At 41.6% G+C, this 23,288-nt stretch overlaps 1 protein-coding gene across 1 annotated transcript in view; it reads right to left on the bottom strand.

Moving 5' to 3' along the window:
- LOC124606164 (juvenile hormone esterase-like) overlaps nt 1–23,288 on the bottom strand; it is a 160,562-nt gene that overhangs the window by 44,380 nt on the left and 92,894 nt on the right. Inside the window, exon 6 of the mRNA XM_047138131.1 lies at nt 10,092–10,248. Within this exon, the coding sequence (XP_046994087.1) occupies nt 10,092–10,248 (157 nt within the window). The remainder of the gene's footprint in view (nt 1–10,091; nt 10,249–23,288) is intronic.

The following is a 23,288-nucleotide window of genomic DNA, read 5'->3' as shown; positions in this document are numbered from 1 at the left end:
CATGCTGCATCGCCAGCGCGCCACGACACCCAAACCGGCAATCACGAGCCCGAGCCGCCGAACGCCGTCAGAATTCGGCGCCCACGAGCCGCCATCCGCTGTAGAGACCCGACCTCCAGCTGCAAGTGCCTTCGGCCGGTAACTCCAGTCGAGCCCCGGACACCGTCTCCTGCTTTCGTCACAGCTCCTGGACCCACGTTCGCGCCGTTTGACTCCGCCGCGTCGGGCGTTGAGGCCGGATCGGCATCTGCGCCAGCTTACCACATTCGCTTCACTGTCGAGCTCCAGACATCGCACTCCACACCGCCCGGCTTGTCCACAGCAGCTCCCAAACCCGCGTTCGAGTTCCGACGGTACTGAACTCGCGCAAGCGCCTTCGAGACATCACCACCAATGACCTGCAACGTGCGCCTACACGCGCATTGCTACGGACAGTCGCAGCTAGTGCCTGCTGCCGCTGTCACTAGCCGCCAGCGCGAGGACACGCCCACCGCACGCTCGCCGGTCCGGCGCACTGACGTCACGGGCCGCCGCCCTTCCGACGCCGACCGACCCCCACCAAAGCTGCCGCACTGCCATCACGCAGCGCGCGAACTTTAAACACACGCGCGCCACCGAACGATCGCCGCGTTTTCGCAGCTACGGAGCTCCGCTCTCCAAGGGGGGATCTGTGTGGCGGCAGCACCGTCCAACGCACGAAGGGTTGAACTACGGCACTGCCGACACAAGTAGGGGCAGCTGTACCATTACACAGAATTTCGACAACGGTGCGTCGCACACCGGACCGCACGGGAACAAAGCAGGCAGCCAGTGCGAGCTAGTCGACGCGATGCGAAACACGTCTCCCAGTTCTTCCACCGCAGACCACGTGCATCGAGTCAACATGACTTCGCCGTAAATGCGTACCTGCAGTCGTAAACGCAGCAGCCGTTAAAGTGTCTTACGCTTCTTCGCAGACGTTACGGCGCCTCCGGTCATGCCAGGAGCAGAACATTCTGTGACGCGGCCTTTTGTCTTGCTCGGTCCACGCAGTCGCGCCACGACTCATCACTGGAGTGTGTACCCTCCGGGATCGGTGATCGAGCCATGCTGCCAGTGCAACGCACCTGTATAGATGGACATTAGCAAAGAACGTTATTTGTCATTTATTGTAACGGTAGGAAAAATAAATGTGTCCTGTCCCGAAACCGCTTTAGTCGTTTTCGTCACCAAGCCTCTCCCTTGAGCATAGTGCGCGGGCGTGGCAATAAAGCCGGTTCACTGCACGTAAGTGACTGTAAGCGGGGAAACCACACATTCCCGCTTCAACAGTCTGCCCCTGGTAGCTGACTGAATGATTAATTTGGGTCTGGGAAATGATGATGAGGAACCTCAGGCTGCAAAAGAAGAAAATGTGCATGCTGAACTGCCACCAGTTGAAGGTTACAGTGAAGGTGCTAAATTGTGGTACTGCTAAAGACTCATTCTTTGAATGCTGTAATTTATGACTGCAATTATCTGTCACTTATTTATGTCATTTCACTGTAGCCATTTTTGTTACTGTTTTTGTGGGAAAAAAAAGTGGTCAGTGTGACTGAATGTCATACCCAAGGGCCCAGCTCCAATTCCTGGCTAGGTTGGAGATTTTATCAATTCAGGGACTGGGTATTGTGTTGTCCTAATTATCATCATTTCATCCCCATGGACAAGCAAGTCGCCGAAGTGGCATCAAATCGAAAGACATGCACCTGGCGAATGGTCTACCCAATGGGAGACCCTAGTCACATGACTATTTTTTTTGTATGAGAAATTTTGAAATCAAATATGCAGTGTTATGGCTGATGAATAATGAGGATTGTATCACAATACAGTTCACTTTGTAATAAAAATGTTAGGACTAAATATAAACAGTAATTATGGTTAAGCTCATCAAATCAGTTAAGTGGTTCTGGAAGGGCTACAAGCCTTACAAAATTTTTCATTCACACTTTGTATTCTGTAAATTCCAGCACAAAAAGATATGTGGAATGAACTGATTTATACATTTACTGTTAGGCTACTGCTGTAAAGTACATGAACAACAATTCAAAACTAGTGCTAATTTACTCAAATAAGTACTTAATTATTAATTCTAGGTTATATTTATTATGTGGCTTCAGTCAATATACTACATAGCTATTAGAGAAGCAGCTTCTTTGAAGAAAAGCCACAGTTCTTTTCCTTCCATTATTCAATTGCAGTTTTTTCTATTACTTCACACAAAGCATTTATTTAACTTTACTGTTTTATCAGAGAATGCTGTCAGCTATCTGTATGCTGGAAATATTAAAACCCATTTAACGTGAACGTGCTGGTGTTCATGTCCAAGATTTGGTGGAGGCTCTGTTGCTGGCTATTGAACATACCAGTTACAAATTTTGGTTCATATTGGCATGAATGATGCTTGCCATGTGGGTCCATAGACAATCTTTATTACTATAAGTGGCCAGATACAATGGTGAAGACTGCTAGAGTTGCATATGGGGCAGAAGTTGAACTAACACTTTGCAGTATCGGTCCCATAATGAAACACAATTCTCTGGGTTGTTGTCAGTTGAAGGCTGAACCCAGAGACTCAGACAATTCTGTGGTGAGCTTCAAAATAGTTTTCTTGAACTCTACCATCAGATGGAGAACTGTGGAGGAACCTTCTTAGTAGGTCAGGTACGCACTACACACAGGGAGTGACTACTAGGGTAGCAGAATACATGTGGCATAAAGGCGTGGACTTTTAATGAAAGAGAAATCTCACTACAGGTCCAATTAATTATGTTCCAGTTTCTGAGTTGAATTAATATCAGCTGCAGAGCCTCCTACAACTCCTGGATTATAGAGAGTAGCATTCACAATGACACATTTGAGAAACAAAATGTTAGTACAGTATTAGGTAAGTGTAGGAACATACATAAAAAAGTCCCCATGGAAATGTCCCTGAACTAGTCTTGCTTACAAATAATAATAATACCCAGAAAGTGCTAAGAACATAAACCTAACTAAAACCAGAATTTTATAGCAATGAAATACTAAATCCCTTCTGGAAAGTTTGACATATACAGGCTGACCACCACATTATGTGTAGTTCTATATGAAATGTAAACTAACAGATTGTAATGTGGTTTGTACTGCCACAGTGACAAAGACCTGTAAAAAGTGTTGCATTTCATCATTTTACCTATTCATATGTGTTGTGTGCCTGTAACCTTCACATTCATATTTAAGTTCTATTAGAGGCACCATACAATTTTTCACTGTGATGGAGGTAACTTCAAAATCTCCACTGTCGTCAATTTAGCATTAAATAATACAATAACATCTGCCGAGGTTACTACAGATTCCAAGGGTGAAATAATTTGGGGGAAGATAAGTCTTATGGGAGGATCACACAGGACAAATGGATGCTTGTATAGAACACTTGCCTCCAGAGCAGCAGTGATGCAACATTTCAGGGAAAATTTGGAAAATGTTGTTTGTAAATTTTCAAGCCATTTGATAGTATTAGGGGGAGATTTCAACTTCCCAGCTTTTGACTAAGAGATGAAAGTGATTAGAGCAAGTAGTAGGCAGAAGACCATCTTGTGAGGATAACATTTTTTAGCTTCTGATTCTAAACAAACCCTAACATTGTCCACTCAGTTAACATAGGTCAGGGAATCATTGATCATTCAGGTACTATAACATCACTGACTACAAACATAAACAGGAATGTAAAGCAAAATAGGAGGAATGGAGTGGAAGGAGGATTAGGGTTTGTCTCACTGACAACAAGGTCACTACAGAGGGGGCACAAACTCAGATTATGCAAGGATAGGGAAGGAAATTGACTCTGCCCTTTCAGATGAATCATCCAAGCATTTGACTGGAGCAATGTAGGGAAATCACAGAACACTTAAATCTGGATTGTCAGACTTGCATTTAACCCATCATCAAGGGCGTCGCCAGCCTGACAACAGGGTGAAGGGGGGGGGGGGGGGGGGAGGAGAGGGGGGAGGGAGCAGGTGAGTGGATCGGTAGTGTAATGTAGAGTTATGAAGATCAAGTAAAAGTGAACAAACCGTATTATTACACAGTCCAACAGTGCATCTTGCTGGTAGCACCCTTTTTCAAATATCTCTACTTTCTTGCCTTGCAGTGGGTTTTGACTTTGAGATACAGAACTATTTAATTTCAATTTTCAACTATTCTTCAAATGAAGGCAGCATGACCAGGAGGTCTGAATTTTCCTGTTGCCAACTGGGTGACCAGTACGAATCAAAAAAAAAAAGTATGCCACATCTCTTGGCACAAGGTAGGAAGATTGCACTGCTTAGCAAGTGTGATAAAGAGCAGATTTCTGATTACCTGAGCAGTCAACACAAAATGAAATGAAACAAAATAATTGTATGGCATTGACGGCCAAGAGTCCCCACCTATGGAAGTTTGGCTGCCAAACTGCAAGTATTTTCAGGTGATGTCACAAAGAGTGACTTGCATGTAAATTATGGTGAAATGTTGATGAGGACAACTCAACACCCAGTTCCCAAGTGGAGAAAATCTCCAGACAAATCAGGAATCGAACCCAGCCCCACAGCACTGCAGTCAAATGTGCTGACCCCTCAGCTAAAAATATGGACAAATTCAAATATTCATATCTTAAACTTAAAATGATGAGAATAAAAGGAAAAATATGAGGAGCATAGTAAAAAATTCAAAAGTGAACAATGCCAAAATTAGCATAAGGAGATCCATGCATGAAGTGTCTCATGAACTCAAAAGTGAAATTCTATATGCCTATTTGACAAAAATTCTAAGGAATCTTGGTCTTGAAGTTAAATCAGCAAATGGATCAAAGTCATCTGTCCTGTACCAAAATGGCATAGAAATGAAAGATTTTAGAGACAAAAACAAAATACTAAATTCATTTTTCCAAAATTGTTTCACTGAAGAAGACTGAATAATGATTCCTCCTTTCAATTGTCACATAAACATCGAACTGACAGATAGCAAAATATGTGAACGCAAGAAAAAAAAAAAAAACTAAAATCAGTCAACAGGGGGACCAATGGACCTGATGGGCTAATAACTGAACATAGAGTTAGCATAATAACTTGCTCCTCTCCCAACAGCAGTTTACTATTGGTCACTGGAGGAGTTGTGTTCCAAATGATTGGAAAAATATACAAGTCACTCCCATTTTCAGAATAGTTAGTCAACAGTTGCACACAGGCACAGCCCTGAGCTGTCAATGGTCTGTCGTACAGTTTGGGAACAGGTTTTATGGTTACACATTATGACTTTTTGGAGACTGAAATTCTTCTCTATAGGAATCAATGCAGATTCCACAAACACCAATGATGTGTGTCGCTATGGATCGGAGGAAATCCTCTCTGGCTTCCGGCGGCTATCTGATTTGGTGAAGACTGCCAGTCTCGCTAGCGGGATGAAAGCAGAGCTCACCATCTGCAGCATCGTCGACAGGACTGACTGCGGACCTTTGGTACAGAGCCGAGTGGAGGGTCTGAATCAGAGGCTGAGACGGTTCTGCGACCGTGTGGGCTGCAGATTCCTCGACTTGCGCCATAGGGTGGTGGGGTTTCGGGTTCCGCTGGATAGGTCAGGAGTCCACTACATGCAACAAGCGGCTACACGGGTAGCAGGGGTTGTGTGGCGTGGGCTGGGCGGTTTTTTAGGTTAGATGGCCTTGGGCAAGTACAGAAAGGGCAACAGCCTCAACGGGTGCGGGGCAAAGTCAGGACATGCGGGGACCAAGCAGCAATCGGTATTGTAATTGTCAACTGTCGAAGCTGTGTTGGTAAAGTACCGGAACTTCAAGCGCTGATAGAAAGCACCGAAGCTGAAATCGTTATAGGTACAGAAAGCTGGCTTAAGCCAGAGATAAATTCTGCCGAAATTTTTACAAAGGTACAGACGGTGTTTAGAAAGGATAGATTGCATGCAACCGGTGGTGGAGTGTTCATCGCTGTTAGTAGTAGTTTATCCTGTAGTGAAGTAGAAGTGGATAGTTCCTGTGAATTATTATGGGTGGAGGTTACACTAAACAACCGAACTAGGTTAATAATTGGCTCCTTTTACCGACCTCCCGACTCAGCAGCAGTAGTGGCAGAACAACTGAGAGAAAATTTGGAATACATTTCACATAAATTTTCTCAGCATGTTATAGTCTTAGGTGGAGATTTCAATTTACCAGATATAGACTGGGACACTCAGATGTTTAGGACGGGTGGTAGGGACAGAGCATCGAGTGACATTATACTGAGTGCACGATCCGAAAATTACCTCGAGCAATTAAACAGAGAACCGACTCGTGGAGATAACATATTGGACCTACTGATAACAAACAGACCCGAACTTTTCGAATCTGTATGTACAGAACAGGGAATCAGTGATCATAAGGCCGTTGCAGCATCCCTGAATATGGAAGATAATAGGAATATAAAAAAAGGGAGGAAGGTTTATCTGTTTAGCAAGAGTAATAGAAGGCAGATTTCAGACTACCTAACAGATCAAAACGAAAATTTCTGTTCCGACACTGACAATGTTGAGTGTTTATGGAATAAGTTCAAGGCAATCGTAAAATGCGTTTTAGACAGGTACGTGCCGAGTAAAACGGTGAGGGACGGGAAAAACCCACCGTGGTACAACAACAAAGTTAGGAAACTACTGCGAAAGCAAAGAGAGCTCCACTCCAAGTTTAAACGCAGCCAAAACCTCTCAGACAAACAGAAGCTAAACGATGTCAAAGTTAGCGTAAGGAGGGCTATGCGTGAAGCGTTCATTGAATTCGAAAGTAAAATTCTATGTACCGACTTGACAGAAAATCCTAGGAAGTTCTGGTCTTACGTTAAATCAGTAAGTGGCTCGAAACAGCATATCCAGACACTACGGGATGATGATGGCATTGAAACAGAGGATGACATGCGTAAAGCTGAAATACTAAACACCTTTTTCCAAAGCTGTTTCACAGAGGAAGACCGCACTGCAGTTCCTTCACTAAATCCTCGCACAAACGAAAAAATGGCTGACATCGAAATAAGTGTCCAAGGAATAGAAAAGCAACTGGAATCACTCAATAGAGGAAAGTCCACTGGACCTGACGGGATACCAATTCGATTCTACACAGAGTACGCGAAAGAACTTGCCCCCCTTCTAACAGCCATGTACCGCAAGTCTCTAGAGGAACGGAGGGTTCCAAATGATTGGAAAAGAGCACAGATAGTCCCAGTCTTCAGGAAGGATCGTCGAGCAGATGCGCAAAACTATAGACTTATATCTCTTACGTCGATCTCTTGTAGAATTTTAGAACATGTTTTTTGCTCGCGTATCATGTCATTTCTGGAAACCCAGAATCTACTATGTAGGAATCAACATGGATTCCGGAAACAGCGATCGTGTGAGACCCAACTCGCCTTATTTGTTCATGAGACCCAGAAAATATTAGATACAGGCTCCCAGGTAGATGCTATTTTTCTTGACTTCCGGAAGGCGTTCGATACAGTTCCGCACTGTCGCCTGATAAGCAAAGTAAGAGCCTACGGAATATCAGACCAGCTGTGTGGCTGGATTGAGGAGTTTTTGGCAAACAGAACACAGCATGTTGTTATCAATGGAGAGACGTCTACAGACGTTAAAGTAACCTCTGGCGTGCCACAGGGGAGTGTTATGGGACCATTGCTTTTCACAATATATATAAATGACTTAGTAGATAGTGTCGGAAGTTCCATGCGGCTTTTCGCGGATGATGCTGTAGTATACAGAGAAGTTGCTGCATTAGAAAATTGTAGCGAAATACAGGAAGATCTGCAGCGGATAGGCACTTGGTGCAGGGAGTGGCAACTGACCCTTAACATAGACAAATGTAATGTATTGCGAATACATAGAAAGAAGGATCCTTTATTGTATGATTATATGATAGCGGAACAAACACTGGTAGCAGTTACTTCTGTAAAATATCTGGGAGTATGCGTACGGAACGATTTGAAGTGGAATGATCATATAAAACTAATTGTTGGTAAGGCGGGTACCAGGTTGAGATTCATTGGGAGAGTGCTTAGAAAATGTAGTCCATCAACAAAGGAGGTGGCTTACAAAACACTCGTTCGACCTATACTTGAGTATTGCTCATCAGTGTGGGATCCGTACCAGGTCGGGTTGACGGAGGAGATAGAGAAGATCCAAAGAAGAGCGGCGCGTTTCGTCACTGGGTTATTTGGTAACCGTGATAGCGTTACGGAGATGTTTAATAAACTCAAGTGGCAGACTCTGCAAGAGAGGCGCTCTGCATCGCGGTGTAGCTTGCTCGCCAGGTTTCGAGAGGGTGCGTTTCTGGATGAGGTATCGAATATATTGCTTCCCCCTACTTATACTTCCCGAGGAGATCACGAATGTAAAATTAGAGAGATTAGAGCGCGCACGGAGGCTTTCAGACAGTCGTTCTTCCCGCGAACCATACGCGACTGGAACAGGAAAGGGAGGTAATGACAGTGGCACGTAAAGTGCCCTCCGCCACACACCTTTGGGTGGCTTGCGGAGTATCAATGTAGATGTAGATGTAGATCTCATTTCGTTCATACATGAAACTCAGAAAGCAGTAAATACCAGCTCCTAGGTTGATGTCACATCCCTTGGTTTCCAGAAGGTGTCAAATACAATTTCACATTGTCGCTTAATGTACAAACTACAAGTGTATTCGGGTCAAAGAAGTCCAGTCAGACGGAACAGAGCCTATCGTTCTTAATGCAGATGTAAAGTAACTCTTTGGGCATACTCCAGTGGAGTGTCATAGAAACATAAATATATAAATGACCTAGTAGCAAAGTGTGGGAAGATTTTTAGAGGATTAACACATGGTGTAGGAACTGACAGTTGACCCTCGCTGTAAACAGCTGTAATATATTCCACATAAATAGCTAGACAGAACCATTTTTGTATGATTACATGACTGTTAAACACTCAGTCACACCCATTAAATACATGAGAGTATGCATATGGAATGTTGTAAAGTGGAACTATCACATAAAACTAATTGAAGGAAAAGGTGCTGTCAGACAGAGATTCACTGAAAGAATCTTCATGAAGTATAATCCAGCCACAAAAACAGCAGCTAAAAAGCCCTCATGTGACAATAACTTGAGAATTGCTTAGTGGTCTGGATCTATACCAGTTTAGGCCTGGTGGGGAAAATAAGAAAGACCCAAGAAAGAGCAGAAAAGACTACCAACAAATTACTTCCTGATCTCACAAGCAGGCCATGAAGCTATAATTAAAGAGATGTGGGTTCACACAAAGCTTACCAACTATTGTTCTTACCACACGGCTGGAAGAGGAAAGGAGGAAGTGAAAATGGTTAGTAAAATAACCTCTGTGATGCAAATTGCTTGCAATTAAAGATGTTGATGTAGGATGCACACACAAAAATAAAATAGAGCATATTAACTATTACCTCACAAAACCAATAGACAAGTTTTTGTATTGAAGACAGTAGAAAACTACAACTTAGTGAACAGCAAAGGAAATAAAAGAAGAGTAAAAATTGGTTGGAGTTATTTGGGTAAACTACATTCTCACTGTGGTTGGGCTCAAAGTATGTTGGTAGCTTTCACTTACACCACTGAAACATGAACTCTAAATGCAAAGACCGTGCAAAAAGAGAAGATGGCTCAGTGATCAATGTAGAGATACAAGTTGTGAATAACCCAAAATGGCATAACAAAAAACACAGAGATCAGGGAACAGACTGGAGAGGAAAACATAACTGTGGCAATGAAATGGAAATTAGCGTCATATATGCCCATCTGTTAAAACACTTTGCCTTTTTCTTGGTCTTTCAGTTGGCAGTCCTAGAAGAGAGAGAGAGAAGAAAACAGGTTTCCTGTTGCTTGAAGCAAATATGAAACTGCAAGATAAGCCTATTTGTACATATGACATACAAAGAGAGAGAGAGAGAGAGAGACAGAGAGAGAGAGAGGGATGGAGGGAGGGTTTTCTTACAATGTAAGAGAGCAAGACCTTTGTCAGGAAAAACTACATTTCAGGATTTCAGGACAAATACAAGTTTATAAATATAGTACATGTTTTACCTGCTGTTCTGAGTAGTCCCTCATGCTCATTCACACCTATTAACCATGGCATTTTAACTGCTGTTTTATACTTGAGAGGATGCACTGTAAGGAAAGCCTGATTTCCTTCAGCCTCTACCACAGGTCCAAAAGGTAACCATGGGTCAATGTCCCATTCCTGTAACACCAACAATCAACAGACATTCTGCCAATATAATGTTAAACTCTTCAAACTGCTAATCTGACAAATAAGTTTGTGCCCAACCCAGCTAGCACTCAAGCTTATTTGAAGGTGAATATTGAGTTTAGGTTCAGTTGAAAATTCAAGATTGAAAAATCAGCCTGTTACACAGCTTATTTCAAGGTGGATATTGAGTTTAGGTTCAGTTGAAAATTCAAGATTGAAAAATCAACCTGTTACACAGTTTACATCAAGCCGTAAAAATTTAGCTTGAATTAAAATAATTTTCCCAAGCTTGAAATAAACTGTAATTTCCCTGGAAGGCTGTACAGCAGATGCGCGTGCAGCATAGCTTCCATAGACGTCCACGGGAAGTGCCACAAACATTTATAAGCCTTGCACTGACTCTGCTAGGTTTACGGCCATTTTACCTTTGTGACGCGCGTTAATGATTGTTGACTGTTGCGAAGTTTGTTTTATACTGCAAAATAGTTCGGTAAGTGTGTGGCGTCTCCTGCCTTACTGCTACACCGGGTCTGAAGAGGATATGTAGTGTATTACAGGTACGTTGGTGCATTTTTCTCTAGTGGTACGTTAATATTACAAATGTTAAATATTATTACGTAACGTAAAGAAATATCATATTCCTTTATGTAGAAAAATTGAGCCTGGATGAAAGTGAAATGGATTACCAGCTAAGAATACATATTACAAGTTGTTCAGCAAAAAGACGTCATTTTAAACCAGTTCTCTAGTACGTGGCACCAATAAATTAAAACTTAATGTTATTTTACCTTTTTAAAATCTCACCTTTTTATATATATCGCTCTATTACATTTGTTTACTTGTAAGTACTCACGTGTGTCACACCATGAATGAATAATCGTGAAGTGTGAAAAGTTTCTTTGCGAATACAAATAGTAATGACATGGTGAACGGGAAAAAGTACATCAAGAACCAGTCACTACATAGATGTCAGTCTTTTTTATTTACGTAGCTTTGACTGCTCTTTATTGCAGTAATATGAAATTTCTTCCTGTTAGTATGACACTCCTGCACAAAGTAAATATACTCAAGAAATTCAAGTCAAAGAAGTCTTAAAGTTGGGGAAACAGTAATATCAGAGTTGCGGTCTGTTATTATGCCATCAGTCTTGAGAGAATTTGTTGAAGCTGCTAATTTTTTCTGTGATGATGGACACAAAATTTCTTGTGACTCATGCTTGGCAAAAGTTAAGCTTATTCATAATAAGTGTAACATTACTTTTCATGGAAAGTAGTGGCAAATTTTGGATCTGTACTGTACTGTGATGGATAAATCTATTGAGAATGATTGTAGTACTGTTGAGAAAGCTTACCATATTCCAACATTTATGAACAACAGGGGACACTTCTCATTTGACTAGAACTTTTAAAAAAATCTGAGTTTATTGTGAATGTTTGTACCTTTTTAATGTTGTATTTAGCTGAAATAGTGTGTGTTTAGTTGCACTACATATTGCAATTTAATATTCTATGCAAATCATACAACAGACAATTTGTCCCACCCATAACTATACAGTTATATATAGTGTCATGCATTGGTGCCACTTAATTCTTTTTCTAATAGCAACAAGTTTCTTTAATAGAAGAATGTAAGCTTCATTTGTATGTGGCTTGGCTGAATTATGGACAATATCAAAGCAGAAATATTGTTCAGATGTCAAAATTGTTCAGTTCTGTGTCAGTTTCGTCCCACCCATAACACTGTTATTGTGTATTGCATTATAGACAGTTCAGTATGTATATTCGAACACTGTATTTTTTTGGAATGAAGAGTATCAATTTGTTGCTTAAAACAGTAATTTTGTTGTTCCCTGGGTGAAATAATACTGCAAGGCCTACTGGTGTTTCTTACTTTTATTGTTATTTGTAATGTGACTGAAATTTAATAAAAGGCAATATTAAAATATGACATGGATAACATTTTTTTTTCTTTTACATTTCAGTTCCACTGAACTGGTAATTTCTTAAATTCATTTCGATTTCATCTTTTATTTCACTTTGATTCGGTTTTACTCACCAAAAAATAATTGTGGATAGAATAAAACGTCTACATTTTTCCAAACAGTAGTTTCCTTATAAACTTACAGTTTGAGGTGTATATGATTTCAAGTAATTGTTTCTTTACAATTCAGATTAAATGGCCCTGAAACTGTTAGAAATAGTGAAGTGTGGCTTCCTCATGAAGTCATCGCAAAATTACCCAAATGTCATCTTTACTCTAAAAATTTCAAACAAAAAGTTATTTCAGATTACTTTAAAAACTCTTTAGAATGAAGTCAGCAGAAGCAGCTGCTTACTCAGTGACGATTATACTAGTGAATGATTCTTACTACACCAGTGAGTTTGAAGTTATTTTGCTAATCTGGGGCATAAATTATATTTAGGTTGATCAGTTTCAACTTTTTACATTTTTTATGTTTAGGTATGCCTAACATTTTCTTTTACCTGTTACAGGATCATTATACTGGCAGAAGTCAGCGATATTTGATCCTGCTCTGGTCTGTGTGCTGGGGCTGGAGGGGCTTCAGAATAATTAAATTTTAAAATAAAACAATTTTAAACACTCTGAAAATAAAAATTTTTAAACATACATGTCTTGATAATTTTTTTCACACCATTTCCATTCTGATATTTATTTAGCTAATTAGGTTCAATAAATTCAGATTAATAATTATATAGCTTAAAACAAGCTGTAAACACCAGGCTGTATTCCATGTGTGTAGATACAGCTGGAGCCAAACTTGATAAGTAAAGCTTGAAATATAGCTTGAACTCTGCCAACTTTGATGTTTGTTTCAAGCTTGAATCCAACTAACAGGCCTGAATATTCCAACTCTGATCAAGCTTATATACTTGAACTTTTCATCTGGAAACAAGTTTGAAACTGGCTTACTGTGCTATCTGGGAATCATCTCAATAAAATTTTTCAATCAGTTTCACAAGATTGATCATGTTTCAAGTCACTCAAGTCATTGAGGAAGTTAAGTTTGGCACTAATATGAAAGGATATTAAAATATTTCTTTTCCCATTAGCTTTCAAGCCCATTTATATTGGTTTCACTTCACATACTTTAAGTCCTGCAAAAATGTTAATGTGGGACTGCTATACCAATGTAAATAAAGGAAAAATATCTGAGAAAAAAAATTGGAGTTGAGAACTTGGCTAGCCTGGAGGGGTATATGTTGAAAGGCCAGACAAATGTGTGGTTCCTGAAGAGGGACACAAGCCTTTTCAGTAGTTTCAGGGGCAACAGTCTGGATGATTGACTGGTCTGGCCTTGTAACATTAACAAAAACAGCCTTGTTGTGCTGGTACTGTCAAAGGCTGAAAGTAAGGGAAACTACAGCCGTAATTTTCCCCAAAGGCATGCAGTTTTACTGTATCATTAAATGATGATGGTGTCCTATTGGGCAAAATATTCCAGAGGTAAAATCGTCCTCTATTCAGATCTCCGGGCAGGGAGAACTCAGGAGGATGTCGTTATCAGGAAAGAGAAAACTGGTGTTCTATGGATCGGAGCATGGAATGTCAGATCCCTTAATCGGATGGATAAGTTCAAAAATTTAATACATGCTGTTACAGCATGATTACCTGTAAATACAACATTAATGAAATAAATGCTCAAAATGATGTCCATCGACCTCAATCCATTTGGCAATAAGTGTAACGACATTCCTCTAAACAGCGAGTAGTTCACCTTCCGTAATGCTCGCACATGCATTGACAATGCACTGATGCATGTTGTCAGGCATTGTCGGTGGGTCACAGTAGTAAATATCCTTCAACTTTCCCCACAGAAAGAAATCTGGGGATGTCAGATCTGGTGAACGTGTGGGCCATGGTATGGTGCTTCGACGACCAGTCCACCTATCATGAAATATGCTGTTCGATACTGCTTCAACCGCACATGAGCTATGTGCCAGATATCCATCATGTTGGAAGTACATCACCATTCAGTCATGCAGTGAAACATCTTGTAGTAACATTGGTAGAACAATATGTAGGAAATCAGCATACATTGCCCCATTTAGATTGCCATTGACAAAATGGAGGCCAATTATCCTTCCTCCCATAATGCCACACCATACATTAACCTGCCAAGGTCGCTGATGTTCCACTTGTCACAGCCATCGTGGATTTTCCGTTGCCCAATAGTGCAAATTATGCTGGTTTACGTTACCGCTGTTGGTGAATGACACTTCACTGCTAAATAGAACACGTGCAAAAAATCTGTCATCGTCCTGCAATTTCTCTTGTGCCCAGTGGCAGAACTGTACACGACATTCAAAGTTGTCACCATGCAATTCCTGGTGCATAGAAATATGGTATGGGTGCAATCAATATTGATGTCGCATTCTCAACACCGACATTTTTGAGATTCCCGATTCTCATGCAATTTGTCTGCTACTGATGTGCGGATTAGCCGCAATAGCAGCTGAAACACCTATTTGGGCATCATAATTTGTTGCAGGTCATGGCTGATGTTTCACATGTGGCTGAACACTTCCTGTTTCCTTAAATAACTTAACTATCTGGTGAACGGTCCGGACACTTGGATGATGTCGTCCAGGATACCGATCAGCATACATAGCACATGCCCGTTGGGCCTTTTGATCACAATAGTCATACATCAACATATCGACCTTCTCTGCGATTGGTAAATGGTCTATTTTAACATGGGTAATGTATCACAAAGCAAATACCATCCACACTGGCGGAATGTTATGTGATACCACGTACTTATATGTTTGTGACTATTACAGCGCCATCTATCACAAAGCGAAAAAAGTGGTCCAACTAAAACTTTCATATTTCTTTATGTACTACATGAATATGTAATAAAAAATGGGGGTTCCTATTTTTAAAAAAATGCAGTTGATATCCATTTGACCTATGGTAGCGCCATCTAGCAGGCCAATCATAGCGCCATCTGGTTTCCCCTTCAAGCTAGACAAGTTTTGTTCTTGGTAGTTTTTTCGTTTGATGCTTATTTCGTGAAATATTTGGCCTGGTCACTGTCAATGGACCACCCTGTATAGAGGGTCTATACGAGGACATGTACATGAGGGAAATATTATGGAAATGGAAGAGGAGGTAGCTGAAGATGAAATGGGAGATATTGTACCGCGTGGAGAATTTGACAGAGCACTGAAACACCTAAGTCGAAACAGGGCCCTGGGAGCAGGCAACATTCCATTAGAACAACTGATAGTCTTGGGAGAGCCAGCCCTGACAAAATTCTACCATCTGTTGAGTAAGATGTATGAGACAGGCGAAATACCTCCAGACTTCAAGAAGACTATAATAATTCCAATTGCAAAGAAAGCACATGTTGATAGTGGTGAAAATTACCCAACTATCACTTTAATAAGTCATGGCTGCAAAATGATGACAAATTCTTTACAGACAAATGGAAGAACTGGTGGAAGCTGATCTTGGGGAAGATCAGTTTTGATTCCATGGAAATTTTGGAACACTTGTGGCAATACTGACCCTACCACTTACCTTAGAAGATAGATTAAGGAAAGACAAACCTACATTTCTAGCATTTGAAGACTTACAGAAAGCTTTTGACAATGTTGATTGTAATACTCTATTTCAAATTCTGAAGGCGGCAGGGGTCAAATTCAGGGAGAAAAATGCTATTTACCATTTGTACAGAAACCAAATGGCAGTTATAAGAGTCGAGGCACATGAAAGGGAAGCAGTGATTAGGAAGGGAGTGAGACAAGCTTGTAGCACATCCCCAATGTTATTCAATCTATATATAGAACAAGCAGTAAAGGAAACAGAAGAAAAATTTGGAGTAGGAATTAAAATCCATAGAGAAGGAATAAAAGCTTTTGACATTTTCTGATGACATTGTAATTTTGGCAGAGACAGCAAAGGATCTAGAACAGCAGTTGAATGGAATGGGCAGTGTCTTGAAAGCAGGATATAAGGTGAACATCAACAAAAGAAAAATGAATATAATGGAATGTATTCTAATTAAATCAGATGATGCTGAGAGAATTAGGTTAGGAAATGAGACACTTAAAGTAATAAATGAATTTTGGTATTTGGGGAGCAAAATAACTGAAGACGGTCGAAGTAGAGAGGATGTAAAATGTTGACTGGCAATCACACGAAAAGTGTTTCTGAAGAAGAGAAATTTGTTAACATAGAGTATAGATTTAAGTGTCAGGGAGTCTTTTCTGAAAGTATTTGAACGGAGTGTAGCCATGTATAGATGTGAATCATGGATGATAAATAGTTTAGACAAGAAGAGAATAGCAGCTTTCTAAATGTAATGCTACAGAATAATGCTGAAGATTAGATGCGTAGAGCACGTAACTAATGAGGAGGTATTGAACAGAATTGGGGAGAAGAGAAATTTGTGGCACAACTTGACTAGAAGAAGGGATCAGTTGGTAGGACAAGTTCTGAGACATCGAGGGATCACCAATTTAGTATTGGAGGGCAGTGCGGAGGGTAAAAATCATGGAGGGAGACCAAGAGATGAATACACTAAGCAGATTCAGAAGGATGTAGGTTGCAGTATTTACTTGGAGATGAAGAAGCTTGCACAGCATAGAGTAGCAGCCAGCCGGAGTGGCTGTGCGGTTTTAGGCGCTACAGTCTGGAGCCGAGTGACTGCTATGGTCACAGTTTTGAATTGTGCCTCGGGCATGGATGTGTGTGATGTCCTTAGGTTAGTTAGGTTTAATTAGTTCTAAGTTCTCTACTTTGTGACTGATGACCTTAGAAGTTAAGTCGCATAGTGCTCAGAGCCATTTGAACCATAGAGTAGCATGGAGAGGTGCATCAAATCAGTCTCTGGACTGAAGACTGCAACAACAACAAATTGTGGAACTAATCTTTCCTGTGTGTGAAACAACCCACAGCCACAGTACAATGTCACTTGCAAAGGAGAGGTTATTTCCATAGATAACTGGAAAAGATGAAGATTATTCAACTGGTGGAAGCAGTTGTTGTCTGTCTGGTTAATACTCATCCAAAAATGATATGCTAAGTCGAAAATATTAAATTTTTTAAACAATAAAAACATGGAGGCTTATGTTTGTATCAAACTACAGTGTTCAAAATGGTTCAAATGGCTCTGAGCACTATGGGACTTAACTTCTGAGGTCATCAGTCTCCTAGAACTTAGAACTACTTAAACCAAACTAACCTAAGGACATCACACACATCCATGCCCAAGGCAGGATCCGAACCTGCAACCATAGCAGTCACGCGGTTCCAGACTGAAGTGCCTAGAACCGCTCGGCCATCCCAGCTGGCAAACTACAGTGTACTGCATAATTATAACTATCATTTACTTGCTAATTAAAATACTTATGTGTGAATTATAAATAAAGTATGCTCCTCCTAATAACTACTGTGTTATTGGTAACAATTTTAATATTATAAGGCTATTTGTATATCAATATATGTCATATACGTTAAAATGGCTTTTGTCTTTCCCAATCTGAAAACTTTGTTTGACTTAGGATGTTGACAAATGTAAAAGGTCTCCAGGGGTATCACCTGCTAAAGTACCTTGTGGCAGAACTGCCAGAAAATATTAATATCTTTGCTTTTTTGTACTTCGTTTTGCTTACTTTGGTTGTTGACTAGTTGGTGTGAGACATTCGTCATGACTGTTACCATGATTGTCAAAAACTATTTCTTTGTGTTTTGATTTATCTTGTGCCAATAAAAATATTATATAGTGAAAGTAAATGGTGTTTTCTGTGTTATAAGTATAACACACGCCATACTGGTGACCAACATATGTCCGATTCGACAATGTGGCTGTTTTCTTAGACATCTCCACATTGCTCACCTTCCGCTCCTTTTGGACTACAACATGATACTAATGGTGCCTCTACACTCCCATTCCACAGTTTCCTATGCACAATGCCACCAACAACTGGGATAAAATTGGAAGATAAGTACAACGCCGTCGAGTTTTCTCCATCATCAACAATGCCGTTGTGGACTCTTTCAACATTCTACGTTCATCTATAACAAACCAATCATGAGTGCTGTGCCTAAATTTGTGCCTCATAGTGCGTCGTATGTACAACCTCCTGTGACATGTAGTGTGCAACAGTGCCCCAACACTATGAACCTCACAGACATTTTGGGCCCACAGATCACTTGGAGCTCCCCAAATATTGCTGATAAATCGGTTTTGGACACATTCTCTCCCCACCCACTACAAGAATCACTACAAAAACAGATGGGTACCAATTTCAGTGACAACAATTACTGGTTGGACAGTCATCCCGCCCCAATTGTTTCCGCAGCCCCGGCTGCGCCTGCCGCAGCTCCCGTGCCAGCCCTTTTTAAACCAGGCACTGCGAACGCCGCGAGTGACAGCTTCATAAACACTCCACCGCTCCTGTCCACTGTTCTATCAAATCTGTTACATCCACAACACAAGAGTGAGAAAATTCCTGAATTACCAAGGTTCACGATGGACAATCCGCATATGTGGTTTATTTTGGCAGAGACTATATTCACCGCCCTAAACATTGATTCAGACAGTGCTAAATTTATTGCACTTATTAATGCCCTAGAGGACCATGCTGAGTGGGTACAGGACTTAGTGCTGTCAGCGGTCCCCACAAATCGTTACGCACTGGCAAAACAACAGATCTGTGAACGTATAGCTAAGACTATGCAAGAGTCTGTTTTATACATACTGAAAGATGTACATCTCAAAGACTCGACTCCTTCACAACTGTGGTGATGTATCAGAGCAGTCTTCGATAGCAAAACTATGCCAGATGAAGCTTTACTTTCTTTCTGGGTTGCAAAGCTGCCTCAAGCTATCCAACTGCAGCTCCTATCACACAATCAGGAACCTCTACAAGCGAAATTACTGCTGGCCAACGCCGCATATATCAACAGAAGAAAGTTATCTACATGTGCCCCCCCTCGATATTATGCCTCCCCCGTGTGGCAGAGGCTGATCTTTCCAAAACAACAGACAGGCTACACTGGCTGAGCACTAGATTCCACACCGTCTTTCACCATCCCATACTACAGCTTCAAGTGACATCCTTCACCCAGTAACAACACAGGATCAGCAAGTTTATCCTCTCTGCTGGTATCACTCCGTTTATGGTAATACAGCCAGGAATTGCCGCTCACCCTGTGCAATGTGCCCAAACACACACGGCAGGCCGCTATAGGTGCACCAGTCCACACTGTGACATCAAGTCGCCTAACAGATCACAGGCTAGTACTTCCGAATTATTCTCTCGGACATTTGTATTTACAGGATATAGCTTCTCAGAGCAGCCAACAATTCCTCATTAAAGGTTTATGGTGTAACACAACTTCGCATTTGCTTCGATGATACACATAATTATGAATGGACATTTTCGGTATAGAAATTGATGAGCCTGTATTAGGAGTGGACTTCTTAACTGCTCATAACTTCTCTTTGGACTTAATAACACCTGCCCTCTGCTCAGTGGATTTTAAACAAAAATTTCCGGCGAGATTTTCCCCATCCATGCTGACAGAATGTAGCTCGAATACGTCCTGTCAACAAGACAAAGAGACAGTTTCTATTCTATCTGAGGAGGTCAAAGCTGCCGTAGTGAACTTAGTTATGCAACACCTTGAAATTGACCAACTGTCCGAAGACAATGCAAAGCTACTTCAACGTTGTGATGTCCTGACTGATGAATTGCGCGGGTTTAGAGAGGAGATCAAGTTTAAAAGTAATAACACGCACAAAACTACATGGGACCTGCATACCGCACCACTGTTTATACGCAGCCACAGCAGTGCCTGCCACAACCCAGACAGCGAAGACGGCAACCCGCCCAGCAACCCCCACCCTGCGCTTCACCGTACGCCATTCATCAAAACACAGGGGTGACAGCTGTTACAGGCGGCGCCACGCATGCACGCGCAATGATTCCTTCGTGCAGTAACACCATAGTCAATGGAACCCCACCGGCTGTCGCACAGCACAGCTCCATGGGCAACACTGCAGCTTTCACTGAACTACCGTTCAATGATAACGTATTTCAGGTTAGTTCCCTTTCATACTTACTGCACACCAACAATAACGTCGCTCCTTCCTGCATACCTCCATTTATTTTGGCCACACCTATTCACAAAATCAAGGCCATTACTATGGGCGTCTGTCACAGGCTTAACACAACTGAGGGACTGCCTGTCCATTCTCGCCCCCGACGCCTCAATGCAAAAAACCTTACCGCTACCAAAGAATGTATTAATGAACTTTTACACTTGGGTACAACCCGCCCCTCGGACAGAGCGTGGTCTTCCCCAATACATGTCATTCCCAAAAAGGACAATTCCTTTTGACTCTGTGGAGACTATAGGCGCTTGAACGCCAGGACAATACTGGATAACTACTCCATCCCACACCTCCACGACTTTTCACAATCCATGTTCGGTGCCCTTTCTCTGTGTCAGACTGCAAAAAGGCATACCATCAGATTCTGATGCACCAAGAAGATATCCCCAAAACTGCTATCATCACCCCATTTGCATATTATGAATATTTGTTTATGCCTTATGGATTGAAGAATGCCACCCACACCTGGCAAAGATTCATTGACACCATTCTACGTGGCCTTAATGTTTGCTGTGCCTACCTAGGCAACATTATTATTTTCTCCACAACTGCCGAGGAACACAAACAACATCTCCAACAGGTTTTTGATAGATTGGCATGACACAGAGTTGAGATTAATCATGACAGATCCCAACTGGAGAAGCCAGAGGTTATTTTCCAGGGACATTTGGTCAATAATGAGGGCATTCGTCCCACCTCAGATAGAGTACAACAAATACTTGACCTTCACCTCCCTCAAACCTATAAAGAGTTACGTAGATACCTCAGAATGGTAAATTTTTTTAGACTCCACATTCCACATGCGGCATCTCTTCAAGTCCCTCTCACTGAGGCCTTAAAGGGAAAGAATACCACAGGTGACAGACACATAGAATGGGATCAGACTATGCAGTGAGCCTTCGACTCCCTTAAGTATGCCTTGGTGATTGCTATTATCCTGTCTCAACCTCACCCTGACGCCTCCCTGACAATAACCACAGACGCTAGCGATAATGCCATTGCCGCAGTTTTGCAACAGACCCTACCAACAGGTACTACACCCCTGTGTTTCTTTTCAAAAAGTCTCACCGAAACACAAAGGAAGTGGTCTGCATTTGATTATGAACTTTACGCCATTTATGAGGCAGTAAAGTACTTTCGTACAGATAATGAAGCCCGACTTATGACAGTTTACACAGATCACAAGTCCGTTGTCGAGGCTCTCTACAAACCATCATTAGATGTACTACCCAGAAGGTTTCGCCATATGGATTTGGTATTACAATATGTTTCAGACTTTCAATATATCAGGGGTAATGACAATGTTGCAGCAGACTACCTGTCACGCCTGTCCTCCCTGAAGACAGCTATTGATCCTCATCGCTTACATGAGCTCCAGCTATCCGACCCAGAGATACAGCACCTTCTCTCGGACTCTGATACTTCCTTACAAATTGCTGTACTTCCCTTCCCTAATGATGATTGCTCTTTGTGTTGTGACATTAAAACAGGTCATCCTCATCCTACAGTACCTAAAGCTCTTAGGAAAGACGTTTTCGACACAATCCACAATCTCGCTCACCCGAGCATTCGTGCGACTACGCGCCTCATTACAGAGAGATACGTTTGGCCTAATGTAAAAAGAGATTGTAATCGGTGGGCGAGAGCATGCATACCTTGCCAGAGAGCCAAAATACACAAACATACTAAGCCCCCATTAGGCAAATTTACTGTGCCCTCAGGTAGATTCCGTCATGTCCATTTGGACATCGTCGGTCTATTACCGATATCTAACAATTTCTGTTACTTACTGACCATGATAGATTGTACCACACTTTAGGCCGAGGCTATCCCCATTGCAGACATTATGGCCAACACTGTAGCTAACACTTTTGTCCATCATTGGCTTTCTCGTTTTGGTTGCCCTACTTCACTTACCACAGACCAGGGGAGACCGTTTGAATCTAATCTGTTTAATCGCCTCTGTCAACTGTGTGATACCAACAAATTCAGAACTACAGCCTATCACCCACAATCTAAGGGCCTAATAGAACGATGACACCATAACCTGAAGGTCACTCTCATGTATCATTCTTCCTCTTGGACTGAGGCACTTTCCTGGGACCTTTTAGGTTTGAGGACAGTTTTCAAAGAAGACCTTAAAGCGTCAGTTGCTGAGATGGTATACGGAGAAAACCTCGCACTTCCGGTGTATTTTCTTGATGATCCTCCTCTACTTCCCGAGGATCAACTTCCCGAGTTGGTACGACAGGTTTGATAGCATATCACCAAGTTACGTTTTCCGCAACCTCGATCGCATGCTACCTCTCCGGTTTTCATTCACCCACACCTCAGTTCTTGTAACTATGTGATGCTTAGAGAAGACGTTGTGCGTCCACCCCTTGCTCCACCCTACACTGGCCCATACCGGGTCCTGTCACGCTCCGAAAATACTTATACGATCCTCTTTAAGAACAAACCATCTGTCATGTCCATTGAGCACTTAAAACCAGCATGGATCCTTAACGACACCAACATACATGATAATGAATTTGTTTTGCAGGAAACTTCAGAGGCCTGTCCTCTCCCTTCTCCACAAGCTAATCAAACACTCTCTGCAAGTCAAGTCCCCCCTCTTCTATACTTCACGCCTCCGAGTGCCAGCAGTAATGAACTAGTGTTTCAAGTGAACTTGAGTGACTATGATGTGGACTCTATAAAAATACAACTTGTGGACACTTTTCTTTTTTTATTTGAAATTCAAAGCAATTCTGTGCCATCTGACCAGAAAGACATTAAGCTATTACAGTGCTTCAATGTGGCTCCTTGTGGACACGCTTCTTTTTTTATTTGAAATTCAAAACAATTCTGTGCCATCTGAACAGAAAGACATTAAGCTATTACA

This window comes from Schistocerca americana, chromosome 3, assembly GCF_021461395.2.
Source record: "Schistocerca americana isolate TAMUIC-IGC-003095 chromosome 3, iqSchAmer2.1, whole genome shotgun sequence".
NCBI classification, from domain to species: domain Eukaryota; kingdom Metazoa; phylum Arthropoda; class Insecta; order Orthoptera; family Acrididae; genus Schistocerca; species Schistocerca americana.
This window is presented reverse-complemented; position numbering and strand designations above follow the sequence as displayed.